The sequence below is a fragment of the Bos indicus genome, chromosome 4 (assembly GCF_029378745.1).
Source record: "Bos indicus isolate NIAB-ARS_2022 breed Sahiwal x Tharparkar chromosome 4, NIAB-ARS_B.indTharparkar_mat_pri_1.0, whole genome shotgun sequence".
In the NCBI taxonomy this organism is placed as follows: domain Eukaryota; kingdom Metazoa; phylum Chordata; class Mammalia; order Artiodactyla; family Bovidae; genus Bos; species Bos indicus.
In genome coordinates, this window is record NC_091763.1 from 79070255 (window position 1) to 79088118 (window position 17864).

Genomic DNA, 17864 nt, shown 5'->3' on the forward strand with positions numbered 1-17864 from the left:
AAAGAAAATACTTACATCATCGTCCAACGACCTGTCACATAATTCCCAGGAGAACTCGAGCCAATTTTGTGCTTAAAGGTTATTCAATGAATGAAATTGTGAAAGCCCATTTGTCAAAGTGCTGCATGGTTTCTGTTAGTTTTCAAGCCCCAAATTCATTGTCTGCCCGGGCCCCGCCATCAGTCATCAGTGTATTAGCGCTGCCTTCAGGCCATGGTGCCCAGCACTTCTTCACACCATTATAGCTTTGAAAGTGTACTCTGTCGACTTGTAGAATTACTGCTCTGATTTCCGCTTGGCTGGGTTTGAGGTAAGTCCCCTCCCTACCTTCTAGCTGACTGTAATCCTTGCTTTCTTTTAAAGCTTCTTTACAGAGATTTAGGGGGAAACTTTCTTAAGGGCCCTGTTGGCATCACACTGTGGTTTTGTTGTGGCATGCAGTGTACATATAAATTGTACCTGCAGTAAATTGGATTGATTGCTGGCCTCAAACAGCTAGTGGGCTTTTACCTTTTTTTTGGAAGGGAGGTGAGGTGATATGTGTGTGTGTGTGTGTGTGTGACACAGGAGTATATTTTAAACATCTGATTGTGTATTTGGGTGATTTTTATGCTGTAGAATGAAATTAAATAATAGGAGCTAAGTGTCATTTTATTTAAATCTGTCTCTGGAAGTACCTTCAGAACCCAGTGTGACATCCTATTTGTTAATTTTCTTGTGGAAATTTGCAGCTTTAGCTCCCTGGACTTTTGGGGGAGATGGTGTAAAACACCTAAAAATACTCCAGAATTGTATGTTACATGGGTTTTTACAAAAAGAGACTGAAAACTCACAATTCAGATGAAAACTAACTCTCAAATTGCTGTAATGAAGGAATGAGGCAGTGAAACCATATTCTTGATTTCATCTTGTGATATTTTGAAAAAGAATAATTCAGTCTCAAGAGACTTTTTTTGAATGAAGCCTAAATGAACTAAGATGTATGGAACCCTGAATGGAGCATGGACCAGGCCATGCCACTTCAGGACAACATCTGCTGTTTGAAATGTGAGGTTCCAATGAAATTCCACACCAGGGCGTTTCATTGGGAGGGTGCATCGTTTGGCATTGTTTGGTATAGTTTTCATTGGCAGTTCTGTATATGATTGGTGGGCAGGAGGTGAAAAATAAGACAGCTGAAGAATTCTGTAGTTTATAGGCTGAGCTGATCAGGAATAATTCAGAAATTATTACTGAGTAAACTGTGATTTTAAAATCCTTAAATTTTGAAAACTGTGCTTTTTACATTGCAATTAAGATTCAAGAATCTGTACTTTAAAAATCAGGAGGCTAAAGTACAGAGGCTAAAGTACCAGACCGAAAAAATTAGTACCTTTGGGGTATCTCCAAGCTGATTTTAACACCTAGCAGGTATTAGCCCCATATTTGTGATGGTTTAAAGGTAAATTCTTATTCATAGAACATGGACTCTATCCCCTTAAGCTTGATTGTCAAGGCACACTTAATTCTGGGCACCAAAAGTTATAGAAGTTCTCTTAGAGTGATTTTTAAATTTAGCATTTTTTTTCCTTCTGAAACTGTTTGAAGACTTTTAATTCCTATAAACTTTAGAGAAGTGAGACAAGGGGCATCTTTGATCAGTCGTGCTGTTTTTTTTGTGACATATGTAGGTTTAAGGGAAATAACAGTTTTCATGAGCTTAGCTGATCTATAGACTGATAACTGACTTATAGATCTCCTTTTCTGTCTGAAGCTTGTCTGTCTCCAGCAAACTCACAGAAAATGGGGGTGTCAGCTCATTCCTTAATAGCACCTGCTATGCAGGGCACTTCCTTCAAACCTAAACCAAAGTACACTGGCCTGATGTTTCAAAGTTTTTGCAAAACTCAGAAACAGTAACTAACAAGTATTAAATAGAGACCTTTATCCTTCAGATGTTTCTCATAAACATCTGAGAAAGTTAGATTAGCTGATGGTCTTTGCTTTTAAAGACCATTTTTGCTTTTAAGTACACATAGCAGAAAAGGAAAACCGGCATACAAAACGTCATTTGTGATTTTAATGCTAGTAGCAATGATGACTTCATGTCAAATAAGATTTTCAATAGTTGAAGTTAAATATATGGCTTTTTAAAAAGTTGAGATGTAGTTAATCTACTAAAACCAAACTCACTTAATCCATAGACAGGCATTTATTTTCCCTTAGATTAATTCCATTCCCTTTTCAAGTAATTCTATTTGCGTAGGCCTATCATGGATACTGCTTATCTGAGATTAGGAGCTTCAGAAACTGGGAAAGATAGATCTGAAAAAAATAGGTAGCAGATTTGGGGACCTCTAGGTTACCAAAGACCATTTTTGGTGACTTGAACAGGGAGGAGCTTTCTTATTTGCAGTTAAGGCTTTTGGTTTTCCTAATTATGGGGGAATATGATCACATGTAAATGTAAAATAATTGCACATTTAAAAATGTTATAGTTAAAAATTCATGAAGATTTCATTAAGAACTTACGAAGTTGAGCTTACAGGAAAGAAAGACATTACAGACAGGGAAGGGAGAGGAAGCCATAGGAATTTTGGAAAATCTTGGTGTGTTACAGAGGTTATGCATATCTAATTGATTTTAAGTTCAGAAAGATATCTTGAGTGCCAGGAAGCGTCAACCATATTACAAACCTATAAGAGATTTTCTATAATGCATGATTATATGAAACCCACTGACATGTTTCAAATTCCCTAAATTTTGCTCATGGAAACTCATGCTGTTCCTCACTTCCAGAATTGCTTTAAAGTTAAAATCGGTATTAGTTTGTGCTTTTTGATTTTTTAAAAATAAGTTTTCCTAGAGCAGCCATTTTCTTCAGGAACTGAATTTGAATGCTACAGGAAGGTGTAACTATTTAATAGAAAATTTTACCTAAGTGGTTGTTCCAAGACTAGCATCTTGAAGAAGCCGCTAATCTGCTAGTAAGTAATACAGGTGGGAGAAATGTCACTTTTCAGTGATGTGATGGAAGCACCTTAGAAATCCTTACACAGGTTCCTTCTGGATTTTTGAAACAGCATATTAGGAAGATCATTCAGTTTATAAACATATGGACAGGTATAAGTAAAGATACTTTCTCTGGAGGAAAGCTTTATTTCTCTTCAGCAAGAGCTCCCTGAGTTGAAGGGAATAATTTCTCACTGAAGGCCTAATCCGCCATGCTGTTCAAAGCACCCTGTCTCCTAGAATGCCTTCTTCCTGCCTTGGCAGTAACTGATCAGAAACTGATCAGGTTGCCACTAATCAGGCTTTTAACTTGTTTTAAATCTTTAAATGCATCAAGAAAAAAAAATCCCAAATTCAGGACACTGAAAAATAAACCAGCTGGATTAGGGAAACCGATAAAGTAGTCTGCTGTTCACAAAGGATGCATTATTAGTTTAGAATTACTGTCTCATTTCACCTTCGATTAGAAGGTCATTTTATACAGTTCAAACATCATTTCAAATGTTGATTTTAGCAATGGTGCTTCTTCTTCTTCTTCTTTTTTTTTTTTTTTAACATTTTAAGGACTTAACTCATTCACAGAATCCTGCTTATGTGTGCATTCCAGGGTTCACTGCAGAGATCTGCAAGGGGAAAGGCAGAATGGTGATTTTTCACGCTCTCCATTTATTATATAAAGCTTCGTGGTTGAAGTTCGGAACTCCACTGAGGACTGGCACACAGAAAGCCCATGAGATAGGTCTGCCCCTTCACCACTCACACACCTCATCGGTTTAGGGCAGCTGATGAAGGAACACATTTGGAACCGGGTTAAGAGCCTCTGAAGCAAGTTAGAAGTTTGGTTATGTGAAGCACCCAGCCACTGCGGTTTCTTGAAGATGTCAAGTGTCCCCCAGTCCTTTAATGTAGAGCGACACACAGGGTATTGCATTGCCAAGTGCCCAGAAAGTTGCATCTCCCTGAATTCAGTCGGTGAAGCAGCCATGTGATTGCACTCAGGGCCGCTGCCGACCACTGTCTGCGGGGGATACTGCCGGAGCAGTTGTGCAGAGTTTTCCAGTGCTCTCGAATCCTCCCCGGGAGCGGGTGATCTGGGTGATGCAGAGTGAGGAGGGCCGCTCCTTTGGCTGCGGAGGCTCTGCGGGGTTCTGATCGTCCGGACTCTAGCCTGCCCTTTCGCTGGGGTGACGCTTCTGGAAGGCGGATAAGAGTGGAGCCGGCCTATTCCAAGGAGCCAGCGCTGCGCGGCTGGGCCTTACCGCGCTGGGGAGGGAACTTATGGCGAGGCGGGCGCCCCGAGGCCGCGGCGGCAAGATCTGAGACCGCGAATGGAGAGGCCGCCGGGGCTCGAGGACACGGACCCTGAAACCGTGCAGGGAACAGAAGGGAAGCCGGTGTGGAAGCGCAAGATGCAAGCGCTCCCAGGCGGCACAGACCACAACCCACTGCTTACTCAAAAAAAAAAAATAAAAAATATATATATGTATATATATATATAATGCAAAATGACATCTTTGCAAAGATGAAAGTTTCTTTTTTACTAGTTCCAAGTGGCCACTCTAAAGGGAGGGTCACTCTTGCGGCTTGGTGGGGTGGGGGATGTGCTATTTCCAATGCAGACCCCCCTCCCCCATTCTCGGAACTGGTACATGTTGCAGCTTTTCTTTGGCCGACTTTCCAGTGGAGATGTGCGCTGCAGCATCACATGGTCAGTGACTCCAGGACACGGTGTCTTCTTTTGATGCAAGTTAAGATTTATAATTTAGAAAGGAAAGACCCACCTGTGGGCAGGTTGCTAGTAACAGATTAGGTTTAAAAGAGGGTCCGGAATTAATTGTGCTCTGGGTTTAGGCCTCGGGGAAATTACAGAAGGATGGGGACAGATAGTTGAATGGGGAAAAGCCAGGATTGTTTGTTTGCAAGAAGGCATTTTCATTCCTGCATTTACCTATGAAACTTCAAGCTTTAGCAGGCCTATTAGAGGAGTTTTTCTTCGTTTTTTTTTTTTTTTTCATATACCCAAGCTGCTAGGACTCAAAACATCATCTACAGATAGTTTTTCTTTCCTTCTCTATTTTTTGTTTTCCTAAGCATAAAGAGTCAAGGGGCATGCCAGCAAATCTTGTGTGTAATGCAGTGGTGAAAAGGATTGAAGGAGAACAGTTTGACTTTATAAGAAAAGGAATTGGGTCTAAAAGTCGCATTTCATTCACATCTAAAAACCAGTGATATGTTTTCCTCAGAGAAAAATCTTTGAAGTGAAGCAGAACTGAAGTTTTCCTTCAGAGTTATGTTCTAAATAAATTCTACTTTATTATTTAAGAAATGCCAAGTTTTAAAAGGAGTCCTGTAGGCTGCTGCCCTAGTTGTGTGTATTTTAGGATTCCATCAGGAATTTTTACTGGTCACTTCTGTACCTCATGCTTTGCTTTATCTCAGGGCTGAGGACTGAGTTTTCCAACTCGGCTGAACATCCTATGAAAAAATTGCGACCACAGCTAGAAGCAGACTCTTTTCTGCTCACTAACTCTTCAGGCAGAGTTTTGACGAGGTGTGAGAGTCTCGAATGTGAAAACTTTCTCCTTTGTAACTGACAGAGACAAAGTTGGGTTTTTATCAGTTAAAAGAAGCCGATATAATTTATAGGGATATACAGGAAGCAGATGTCTGCCTTGGCAAGTTGCCATTTTTATAGCCCTGTTCCAAGCATAAACCACACTTTTAAATAATTAGTTACTAACTAATGAGATCCAAAAATAAGTTGTCAAAATAGAAGAAGGGGGTAGACTTCTGAGTGACCAAGGGCCTATTTCTTAAAAAAATCCATTTTGAACAGGAGGATGGGGGAGAAATTAGTATTCTCCAAGACCATTAATTAGTGTGATTTCAATCAGTGCCTGGGGCTTTACCTCTTCTTGGGAGCCTCTCTCTGGTGATGAGTATTTGGAGGGTTTTTATTGCTTTGTTAAAATGAAGTCCTTTGCTTGGGGGAAAACCAACAACTCCACAAAAACCAAGTTTGTCAAGGAGCTTTGGTGACTCCTCTCCTCACTACGATTAATTAGTTTCCTCTCCTAAGGAAGAGACAAACTGAATTCCTACCAAGAATCCCATCTCTTGGTTTTTTTTTTTTTTTTTCTTCTTCCCTATTCCATTAGCTGATTTCTGTGTCTGGTATCAGTAAACTCCATCCAGATTGCACTGATAAAACTCTATGTGTGTTTCGAGGGAAACAGTTATGATAAGTGCCTGTTTATCCAAAATGGTTGAAAATGGAGTGTTTTGATTGATTAAATATTCCTGTTAAAGTTTTTAGTTTTTACATAATTTTCCAGTTTACAAAGAAATACTGGCTACAAAAGAAAAGATACATAGCTAAGTCAGTGGCAATTAAGATTAAAGACTGATGAACTGAGTCAGAGGATCATTGTTGGACTGTGTATTTACTTAGTAAACACTCTTACAGGTAAGAGGTGGTGGGGAGATAGCCAGGGACTTGTCCTCATGGAGTTTAGGGTCTAGAGGAGAAGACAGACATTCAGCAAAGATTCCAGGCTTATGCAGAGTTGATTAGGATGGTGGTTGGGATGGTCTGTTGGAATTCAGCACTTCATTCTTTAGTTCATCCAGTCTGCAAAGATTTCAATGAGGACCCACAGCATTGAGTACAGAGTGGTGAACAAAAACATGTCTGCAAGTTCAGTGATCTTGATAATCACCATTGCTGTTTGAAATAGAGGTTCAGGGGCCACCTCCAAGCATCTGGGGTTAGGCTGGCAACTCTGAATGTTTCACTGAAACAAAACAAGGCTGATTCAGATGGCGCTTGTACTACCCCCAAACAGTGCTGTGGATGAGGTTGAATGGTTTTAATTGCATGCTTTAAACATGATATTTAAATCAATTTAGATCCCTGCTTGGCCTTTTGGCTAAGATCAAGTATAAATCAATTTTGGGGGAGCATTCAAAAAATTTAAAGAATTATTCTGGGTTTGGTAGAGCTAGAAGGGATGGTTGAGAATTTCTCTTTCAAGGGTTCTTGATCTGCGTTGGAGGGCCTGTGATCCCTTGAAAATCAAATGGACAGTTTTTTGTGTGTTTAAGTCTATTCTGGGGAATTCCCTGGTGATCCAGTGGCTAAGACTCTGAGCTTCCAAAACAAGGGGCCGGGGTTAAGTCCCTTGTCAGGGAACTAGATCCCACATGCCACAACTAAGGCCTGGTGCAGCCAAATAAATAAAGAAAAGTAAATATTAAATGTCTTTTATTAAAAAAATGGATATCCTGGGGGGAGAGGATCCATAAGTTTTAACATCTCCTTAAAGAAGATTGGACACCCCACTACCCCCAAGGTTAAGTCCCACCGTGTGACACTGTCTTGTGACAGAGAGGGAAAGTGAAAGTCACTCAGTCGTGTCCGACTCTTTGTGACACCGTGGACCATACAGTCCATGGAATTCTGCAGGCCAGGATACTGGAGTGGGTAGCCATTCCCTTCTCCAGGGGATCTTCCCAGCCCAGGGATCGAACCCAGGTCTCCCACATTGCAGGTGGTTTCTTTACCAGCTCCAGGGGACATCAGTCAGGCCCTACCCATTGACTTGTGCACCATGGCAACCTTCAGAAAAGAAGGCCTATAGTCTTTCACTATTGTGATCTGTTGGGCTCTTTGAATGATGTTTCTGAATTTGGAGTGGATCTTATAATTGATATGTAAATTTAACCTAGGGTGTCTTTTTGTCTTTTTTATTCTAGAAAAGCTGTTCTTAAATAACTTGTGTGCTTTTCAGTGAATGCCAGTGGATAATCAAGGAGAAGATGTAGAAATTACTGGAAGAGCCCTTGCTCCGGGCCATGAGGCCTCTGGGCCGTCAGCTTTTCCAGTTAGTTATTATGAATTTCTTGTACTATAAAGAAAGTATTTGCAGTTCCTTGCAAATGTGAGTTAAGTTTGGCTAAGAATCTTCCATCTGTTTCTTTAAGACTTTTAGTCCATGACCGAGTTGCCTAGTTTATTTCACTAATTGTTTTGATGGAACACAGTAGTATCTGCTCAGTGTAGAAGATAGGCAGATGACTCCATGGAAGAAATGCCCACAATCTAGATAACTTGAGGGAAACATGGTAGAGAGGGGACTTGTCTTTTCTTGTATTCTTTGTTGATGTGGATCATGACTGCAAAAAAGAAACATGAACCAAACAGTGAAAATTGATGAATGATGAGCTGGGTTGGTTATCACATGAATGACACCAGTGAAAGACAGACTAACTGCCCTGCCTTTGCCGCTGCTGCTAAGTCGCTTCAGTCGTGTCCGACTCTGTGCAACCCCATAGATGGCAGCCCACCAGGCTCCCCCATCCCTGGGATTCTCCAGGCAAGAACACTGGAGTAGGTTGCCATTTCCTTCTCCAATGCATGAAAGTGAAAGGTAAAAGTGAAGTCGCTCAGTCGTGTCCGACCCTCAGCGACCCCGTGGACTGCAGCCGTCTAGGCTCCTCCGTCCATGGGATTTTCCAGGCAAGAGTACTGGAGTAGGGTGCCATTGCCTTCTCCAGTTTCTCTCCTCAGCTGAGTTTTAATTTTTCTTAAGTGGTTCTAGCCTTTGCTGTCCATGATCTTTTGCCTTTTCCTGTGGGATCCAGAGTGTGTTGTTCTGTCACCTTGTCGTTTTAAAAACGTAACTTCAGTGAATGGAAATGTTCTGCTGTTTAGAGAAAGCTTCAGGAATATGGTTTTCCTGAATGAATTAGACTTAAGAGGTGTATTGCAGTTCACATATCTTAGTGAGGAAAGCAAAATCATTGACCAGAGTCCTCTGATTCAAAGCTTTGAGTTAGAGTTGGATGGGAGAAACCGTTGGTCACTCTTTTTTTCTTCTAAAAGATTTTTTTTTTTTAATATGGCCCATTTAGAAATCTTCATTGAATTCGTTACATTGTTTCTCTCTCTCTTTTTTTTTTCTTTTGGCTTTTTGGCCATGAGGCATATAGTATTTTAGCTCCTCAACCAGGGATCAAACCCACAGCCCCCTGCATTTAAAGGTGAAAACTTAACCACTGGATGGCAGGGAAGGCCTTGTTAGTCACTCTTTAAAACATCTAATTGATAACTAAAAACTGTCCCTGGCTTAGAAAGTTGTCTTACTTCCCTTTCTTATAAAGTTAGCTAACTTCTTATAAATGTCGGAGACATTTGGATATGTGGCTGAAAGGAGTAATGTGACACTGGGTTTCTCACCACAATCACAGCTGAAAATGGACATACTTAGACTGTTTAGTAGGAAATGCCCAGTACGATTTTGGGAAAAGTCCCACATTATAGACAAGTGCCTCTGTCCTCCTTTTGCACACGTAGACAGAATTCAACTGGCTTGTTACCAGAACTTTGAGGCCTTTTTGTAAGAAAACTTGTGGGGAAGGGATGTCCAGATGTCACATTGGCTGATGCTGTAGGCTGATGCTTAGGCTGATTTTGAATGGGCTGATGCTCCTCAGGTGACAGGTGAAGTGGCTTTTGGGATTTCTTTTTTCCTCCATCTTATTTGAGGTTGATGGTGCTGTTATGGATTTTTTTCAGGGATTCCTGGTTGCCAGAGCTGAAGGAATGAGAAGGCGTCATGGAGGCCCAGTCCCAGAGCTCGACGACCACTGAGAAAAAGAAAGTGGAGAATTCCATAGTGAAATGCCCCACTCGGCCAGATGTCAGCGAGAAAGCCGTGGCCTCCAGCACCACTTCCAATGGTGAGCGGCCACGGAGATTACCTGCAGCCAAGCCTGCAGTCCTGTTCTGCGCTTGGCATTCCTCGTGAATTGAGCATTTGCACCTGGACCTGTGTTTGTTTTCTGAGAGGCTAAAGAGCATAAATAGAGGTGGTGGGGGGAGGGGTTGGGATGGGCAAGCTTTAGGCATCTCTATTTTGGCAGTGAAACTACATGTTTTCTTCCAAATTTTCTAATTTGAGATGTAAATGTGATAGGTTATTTATTATAGGAAGTTCCTGTTTTGGCATTTTGGAAATCATCTTGATGATTCTGGCAGGACTTCAAAATACTTTGCATTTCACATCGGAAGTCTCCACTTATCAGGATAATTAGTGATTAGTTACTACAAAAGACACAAGCGCTGTCTTGTCCAAGTTAGTGAGAAGGTCCCCTGCCAACCCCCCAAACCCTAAGGAGTCCACTCTAAAAGATTTTAAAAGCTGTTAATGGTTGGCTCTTCAGTAGTGGTTGAAGGTTGAGCCTCATCTAGTTTCTGAGATGCGGGGTAATGTCTTTAATTTGCGTTCAGAGATAACAGAGAGCCACTGTTTCTCTTTGCTATATGTTTTAATATTTTAAGCATAGTGCTGAGAGGCATTTCAATTTAAGCATGGAGCCTTGAAAATAAATTCCAGACCCCACCTCTGGTAAAAACAGACTGAATAAGTTAATGGTAACCTTTACTTCCCGTCCTTGCTTTTTGTCCCTGCTTTAAGACCATCAGCGCCTTAGCTTTCTGTAGATTTCATAGCCACCCTTGGCCTTCATGAATTGCACTCTGCTTTGCCATGTGTCCTTGGGAAGGATGGGCTAGTCCGCTCTCCCAGGCCTGGACACTGCCTACCGGGGTAAATGAATTTGGATCTACTGAGCCAACCTGCTCCCTCCCTCCCTGTGGGTTTGGGTTTTATTTACTCCAAGAAAGATTTGACTAGGTTGATTTCTAACTTTTTACATGCAATGAAATGGGAGGGTCAGAATCTGCTTTGGAAGTTAACAGCCCAGAACCATAGGCTGTAAGTGCAGACATCCAGTAAAAAAGCTGCACCTTCCTGTCTGATCTGTGGCACTGTCTGGTCCTGCTCTCTGTGCCTATGTGTTGCTCACCTGTCCCTCTTCCCCAATGTCAGCAATGTGCACTGCCGGCTTGGGTGGGCGAAGGGAGGGACTGGTGTTAAACCTACTGACTAATGAGTCCCATTTTGACTTGATCTATAGGGAGATCCATTTATATCTGAGTTAAAATAATGAATTTACTTTACATACATAAGAAAATGTCTCTATTTCTTCCTTGATTTGTGATCTTTCAAGTCAAGACTAGAGCTTATTTTAATGGAGCCAACTTTTTGCGTTATTCCTCCAGTGGAATTATAGAAGGCATATTTTCTCCCTAAAAAAGCATCCCATGGCCGTTGTTTCTTGTCTCTGGAATTTGTAAAAATTGGACATGCCTATTATTTCAGACCTAGAGTCAGTCTATGCCGTGTAGGTGATTTGGGAATTTTAATAGGAATTTTTTAGTGGTGTGTGTGAGTGTGTGTGAATGGGTGAGCCTGTGTGTAAGTGTGCGTGAGAACAGGGGAGGCGTGTAAGTGGGTAGAAGCTGGTGCCACACCACTTGGAGCCTCCATAAGCCACTGTCCTTTTTGTGAATTTCAGCAGAGTAACCACAGTGAGCTATCCTTGGTGAAGGTGCTGCCAAGTCAGCCACTCTGGCACCAGAATGCATCCTGGGCAGGTTTTTGGTGCTGCCACATTTGTCTTGAGCCACTCTGATCATGAGTTGTCCCCATTAACTTCCTTCGGGTGCCCGGGAACAGTGCTAACCTAATCAGCTCCTGGCAGCCAGGAAGCCACTGGGGAAGAGTAGCCAGGGAAGGAGTAGTCACAGTTTACACAAGTTAGTCCTTGAGTCCCAGATAACCACAGAACTGACTGAATCTGAATTCCATGGGTTTTCTACCCTGATCAGGCTGGGTTCTTGAAGTACTCTCTAAGTGGGTGTAAAACATCCTATTTGGGGGCAAAAGCTCATTAGTCAGGTTTGCAGGGCTCCTGCCTGAATGATAGCCTTGCTAGAGCCCTGTGAGCGCTGACCATTTTTTCCAATGTTCTATTTCTGGTAAGGGAATTACTCCTTTTTATTTTGGGATAGCATAAAGAGCTGATCAAATAAAGGGAAATGGAGGTGGTGTTTGCAAACATCCATCCTACTGGAAGGTTCCAAGGAAACCAGCAAATAAGTTTAAAGGCAAAAAAAAGTAAAATGAAGGAAAATAAACTTCTTTCCTTGTGTTGGCTTTACATAGGCAAAGCTAATAATGGTAATGATTTTTTAATATTAATTTCTCTGCAGGAGGCCTCTAACTATCTAACTAGTTCAGAGCCTCTAGAGGTATGGGACTAGGCTTATGCTCGGGGTGGAATGGCCCAGCTTCTTTGTTCTGCCAGCTTCTACCTGGTGGCCTGTTGCCCTTTGCTATCAGTTGTGGTCCCATAGCTAGTCTGGGGGCTTTGGTCTGGGTTTGATTTGGGTTTTAGAGTTGGTGGGAGGTGGGCTTTTAAAGGTTGGCACACTGTCATTGCCACGGTCATTCATCTGTTTGTCAGTTCTGTCTTTTCTCTGAAACATTTCAGAAGTGGTTGGATACCTTTACTGAGGCTGTTCACAAAAAGGATATGAAAATTGGTTAGATCCTACTATATGTAGTACCAATTGCTACTGTTTCCAGAGGGTTCTTAGCCTTTCCTTACAAAGCTGTGAAATTTAGAGATTTGTAAATAAACAATTAAAAATAAGTTCCATACCAAGATATATTATGGACATAACCTGTGTATTTTCTCTCCCCCACCCACAATTTCAAGAGTGAAAGAAAACAAACAAAAACTTTTTGTTATTGGCGCTGTGTAGGGTTGACTTAATTAACTTTTCCAGCCATTATGTGCTGCAGTTTGTTCCTGATTGTGGAGCCTTCCAGCCAAACCACGCACATTCCTCTGCATGTCCTTACAGATTTGTTTTCTTACTTTTCTCAGCTGAGTATCTACTTCTAGAATAACAGTCATATGTTTTGTTTAAATGTACACATACACACAACCAAAAGGTATGGTTCAAAAACCTGAAGCAACATTTTAAGGAAGGATTTGCCTCGACATTGAACTTGAAAATAGCACAAGTGAAAAGCTGTTTTGTACCTTATGTGGAGCCAAATTGATTTTTGTAACATTTAAGAACCTATATCAACATATGAAGCATTCATTACACTTATTCAGGAACCACAGTGTATGTTTCATGTGCTATAGTTTGATCTTAAGCTTTAGTGTTATCTATTAAGCATAAATGACCAGAGGACATTTAGTTTTCTGAACATTTGTTCAGTGCAGTTGACATGTAAGTGATCATTTTTGGCATCCAGGATGGTGTCTTTCACATATAAAGTATGCACTCAGATATTAGTTGTCATTGTTTACTTAAAAATCTCGATCTGTTAATATGCTAGTGCCTTAAATTAAATGCCTTAATGATCTGTTTTGTTGGGTTTTTTTTGGAATGAATTCATTAGTTTCCAAGCTGCATGTTGTATTTTGTAAATAACGGACATTTTTTTTTTAATCTAGATGTCCCAGTGTATTAAACATTCTCATTGTCCTGTTAAATCTCCTTTGATGATTGCAAATGCTGACTTTTCAGTGTGAGGTGTTCTGTCTCATTTTTGGTTTATGATTTTTTTTTTAAGAGGTAATCTGATATTTCTCATTAACCTACTACTCTGCTTTAAAAAAGAAAGTAACTAATAATAAACGTATGTAGGTCCTGGTCTTGGGGATCTTTTATCAGATCTGATAGTTATTGGGAACATACCTTAAAGTGATAGAAAGCAGAAAGTATTATCTTAATGGTGATGCAATGTGAAACCAAAGCTGATAGATTAATAAGGGACAGGAAGTTCCCTGTTCCCTTTGATTATTTCAAAAAGAAGTGCTTGGTTCTCCTCTGCTTAAAAAAAAATTCTTTGAGGTTTCTAAGGGGAAAGTGTTGTGGTCGGCAAATATGTAGGAGATGCTTTTTTTAAAAAAAACTTTAACTTTTGATTGCTTCCTGGCCTTGTGATTTTCTTTCAAACTGTCCAATAACTCTTATGAGTATTAATTGGAATATCTGTTGGTCTCCTTGCTGGGAATAAGATAGCTGAGAATTTTGTTGAAAGTTGGGAGTTTGTCAGCTGCTCACCACCAGGATCTCTTGTCTCTTTGACCTTTTTTATGGTAAGAGTTTATAGACCTAATTCTGTTCAGAAATGGGTGGATGGTTCATACCAAAAAGCCAGTAGATTGTGAGTTTTAGGTTGCCTGTCCCTTTAGATGTTCAATCCCTTTTTTCTTGGCCACATCCCATTTCCTGGCACATGACAGATGGACAGATGGACGGAAAGGACTCTCAGATAACATGGTTTTGCATTGTGCAGTGTTGGATAGGAATACCCCAGGGTTTGGGCTGAAAGTTTGAGCTGAGTTTTGGCAACACCAAGGACTTAGCTTGGTGAATGTGGGCAAATTCACTTCTCAAAGTGTCGGTTTCCTCATCTGTTCAGCAAGATACTAATCAGACCCACTTCACAGGATCTTCAGGATTAAACGAGGCAGTGCCTGTACATAGTAAGAGCTTAGCAAACATTAGCCAGAGTTATTAGGACAAAGCATGGGAATGAATTAACTGTTATGAATCCAAAACAAAAAGGATCATGTTTTTTTGAAAATACACATAGATTTTGAAATTAATGGGAAAATGATTGGCAAAAGTAATTTTGAATTCGCTGAACTCTGTCTGAAAAATAGTTCAAGATGCTAAATAAATCCTCAAAGTGACCAAACATCTTAAGGAAGGATGGATTAAAAAAATAACAAAACACCACAAAAATCTGTGTAACTTCCTTCTGAATGCCTTCTTAAGCTAGAAAATAGGAAAGATAATTTTGAGAAAATTTATTTTGATTTAACTTTGGAAACTAACATTGATTTTATATCGTCTTAATATTAGAAACAACATACAGTGCACCTGCTTTCTTGATTCCTTTTTAGGGGTAAACTGTTTCCTTTCAGGTTAGTGGTACCCATTTATAGAGTAGTTTGTGCTGCATTAAATTTTATGCTTGTTCAAAGAGCTTTCATGTTTTTAAACCAACTAACTCAAGACGAATAATCTGATTCTCATAAGAGCCCTGACAATCTCTTGAGCTCTCAGGAACTCATGTGTTCCTAAACCTGGCAACCTCTGTCTTCTTATTTTGGCAGAGTGTATCGCCTTTCCTGCAGTCACCCAGGCTTGAAACCGCACCATCACCTTTGACCCCTCCCTCCCTCTGGCTTCCCGTGTCCTACCAGTTTTGAGGTCCTGGTAGATTTTCCTCTGTAATTATTCACCCATGTGTCCCTTCAGGCCACCCTACCACACAATACTATTTCAAACCTCACTACCTCATGCGTAGACAATTAAAGTAACCTCTGCAATCATTCTGCCCTGATTCATGGAGTGGCTTCTGCCCAATTAATCTTTTAATGCTATACCCCTACTCTAGAACCATCAATGATACCCAGCTACTTGTAAAATAAAGTTCAAAACCCTTTGCCTAATATTGTGAGATAATCTTCCAAAATCTGACCTCATTCTGCCTCTCCAGTCTGCTTTGGTACAACTCTGCTTTTCCATTTCTAACCTGTGATTTATCCAAATTGAAGGGCTCCTCTTTACTCATGTTGCTCCACTTTAGAAGGGCCTTTATGCCCAACATCAGTGCATATTTACCCTCTTCTCAAATGCAGCTCTGGACTTTGGCTCTTTCTCCCTCCATATAGTTTTGTGTCCTTTGGGGGAACTACCTAATAATGCTTGAATTGGAAGAGAGTATTTTATTTATTATTACTTTAATCAATAGACTATGTTTTAGAGAAGTTTTAGATTTACAGAAAAATAATTGATCATCAAGTACAAAGAGTTCCTACATACATGTGTCCCCAGTTTCCCTTTATTATTAACATTTTATGAGTGTCATAATGTTTGTTACAATTGATGAACTAATACTGATACATGATGATTAACTACAGTCCATGGTTTCCAGGAGGGCTCATTCCTTCTGTTGTGTGTCCTGTGGATTTTGACAAATGTATAATGCCATGTAGCTGCCATTATGGTATCCTGTAGACTAGCTGCACTCCTAAAATTTCCCTGTGCCGCATTTTTTTCAATCCCTCTCCTCTTCTCTGTAAAACATGAAACTTTTTGAGCATAGCACCTGGTTTGTCTTTTCTCTGACCCCACCTCATCCTCCTTCAGTGTTTTGGGTTTACAGGGCCCCAGCCTGCACAGTACACAGATCTGCTGGAACTTCTTTCGGCTCTGTGGGGCAGGGGGCATGTGTAGCACAGCAGTGGTGTGGATGCCAGGGTTTCTTCCTGCCACTTTATTGCTGTGTGATCTTGGGCTAAGTGTTTAACATCTCAGAGGCTGGCACAGTGAGTTCCCAAATATGGCAGCTATTATTAGTAATAGTAATACTTTTACTATTAATAGTAATAATGCAGGACAAAATCTGGAGGGATTTAATTCACTGACACTTTTCATCTCACGCCTTTCAACACAGTATCATTTGTTGATAATCTGAGCTTGGGTAAGCTTTAACTTGATTGAGGCAGTTAGAGGGTATTGGCTTACAGAAAATCCTTACAAGTGGTGGTCATCAGGATGGAGCTTAACAAACAAGGAGATGGTAGGAGCTGGGCTCAGGAAACAGTACCTCAAGTCATCGGTCTTAAAATTGGTACAAGTTGGATTTACTGAATCAAATTGGTAAGGCTGTTCCTTATTCATAAACATGCCTTCACATTATGGGGTAAAATCAGTAATTCTGTGCTGATGGCTTCCCTGAGGGCAGAGCTGCTCTGTTCTTTTGTGTGGGGCTATTGGACTTCTCCTCCAAAAGGACAGTTTTTGGGTGCTCAGAGAAATCAGGAATGGACTCAATCCGATCTCGCCGCAGTTTTCCAGACTTGGGAGTAAAAAGAAGCCACAGCATTACGTGTTCTGCTTGTGAAAAGTTTCTGGGTTACCCTGATTACTTGTGACCCAGTGATGTGGGTATTTCACATTTTCAGAAATAAACTGATCAGAATCACCAACAGCAACCAAAGAGTGGAAACTCAGGGTCAAAATGGTACTTGTGGGAGGGCAATGTCCCTCTGTGGAAGTATCTTGGGGCTTTCAGCCAGGTACCGCTTTGAGCCTCTACTTGAGGGGAGGGCTCTGTTCCAGGAATGCTAGAAGATGCCATCCTGAACATTGAGAACCCTGAGGGTCCCAGGCAGAGAAGGAGGAGAGGCTGATGGTGAAAGCAAAAAAGCTTCCCGTTACTGTGTTTATAGGGAAATCTTGCCAAATCCACAATTTCTGTCTGTTTTTAAAACTTTATATACAGCACCACTCACTTTTTTTTTGGGTGTACACTTCTGTGAGTTTTGAAAAATCCATTAAGTCCTAAAAATACTACCATAATCAACATGCAAAACAACCCCCTCCCCAAATTTGGACAGATACTTGCTTTTAAATTCAGTGTAGTAATAGTTACCTTATGAGTAACTGATAAGAAAAAGCATTAGAACTGTGTGAGTTGCTTGGTATTATGATTTTTTTTTTTTAAATCCATGAGTGTTTAAATTCTGTCAGTTACACGCACTATTAGTTTTTTCCTTTTTGTCTAAATATTTCATATTAAATTAGTAGTAGAACTAAAACATTCTTAAAAACTGCCCAAAACATATCATCTCCTGTCTCTGCTGGTCTTTTTTAAGTGTCCCAATCAACATATTGTTTTCTTGTAGGCCAGTTGAAAATACCATTTTATACTTATAACTCCAAGGCAGTCATATTAATGAGGGCTTTTTTTGTTGTTGTTTTGGTACCATGAATGAATTGCAGGAGAGGGTTAGAATCAGAACATTTAATGCCGCTCTAACCCAGAAGAAAAATATCGAAAGCTTTGTTAAGTCTTCTTCTTTCTTTCTTTTCTTGGTAACATCATTCTTTCCCCCTTTACTTTTACAGATAGAACTTCATCTTA

The 17864-nt window shown here is 40.5% G+C and overlaps 1 protein-coding gene across 4 annotated transcripts in view; it reads left to right on the top strand.

The window, feature by feature from the left end:
• Positions 1–17864, top strand: part of GLI3 (GLI family zinc finger 3) — a 318095-nt gene that overhangs the window by 5279 nt on the left and 294952 nt on the right. For all 4 annotated transcript variants that reach the window (XM_070788049.1, XM_070788047.1, XM_070788050.1 and 1 more), the window contains exon 2: positions 9569–9732. In XM_070788049.1, coding sequence (XP_070644150.1) covers positions 9609–9732 — 124 coding nt within the window. In that variant the 5' untranslated portion in view covers positions 9569–9608. The remainder of the gene's footprint in view (positions 1–9568; positions 9733–17864) is intronic.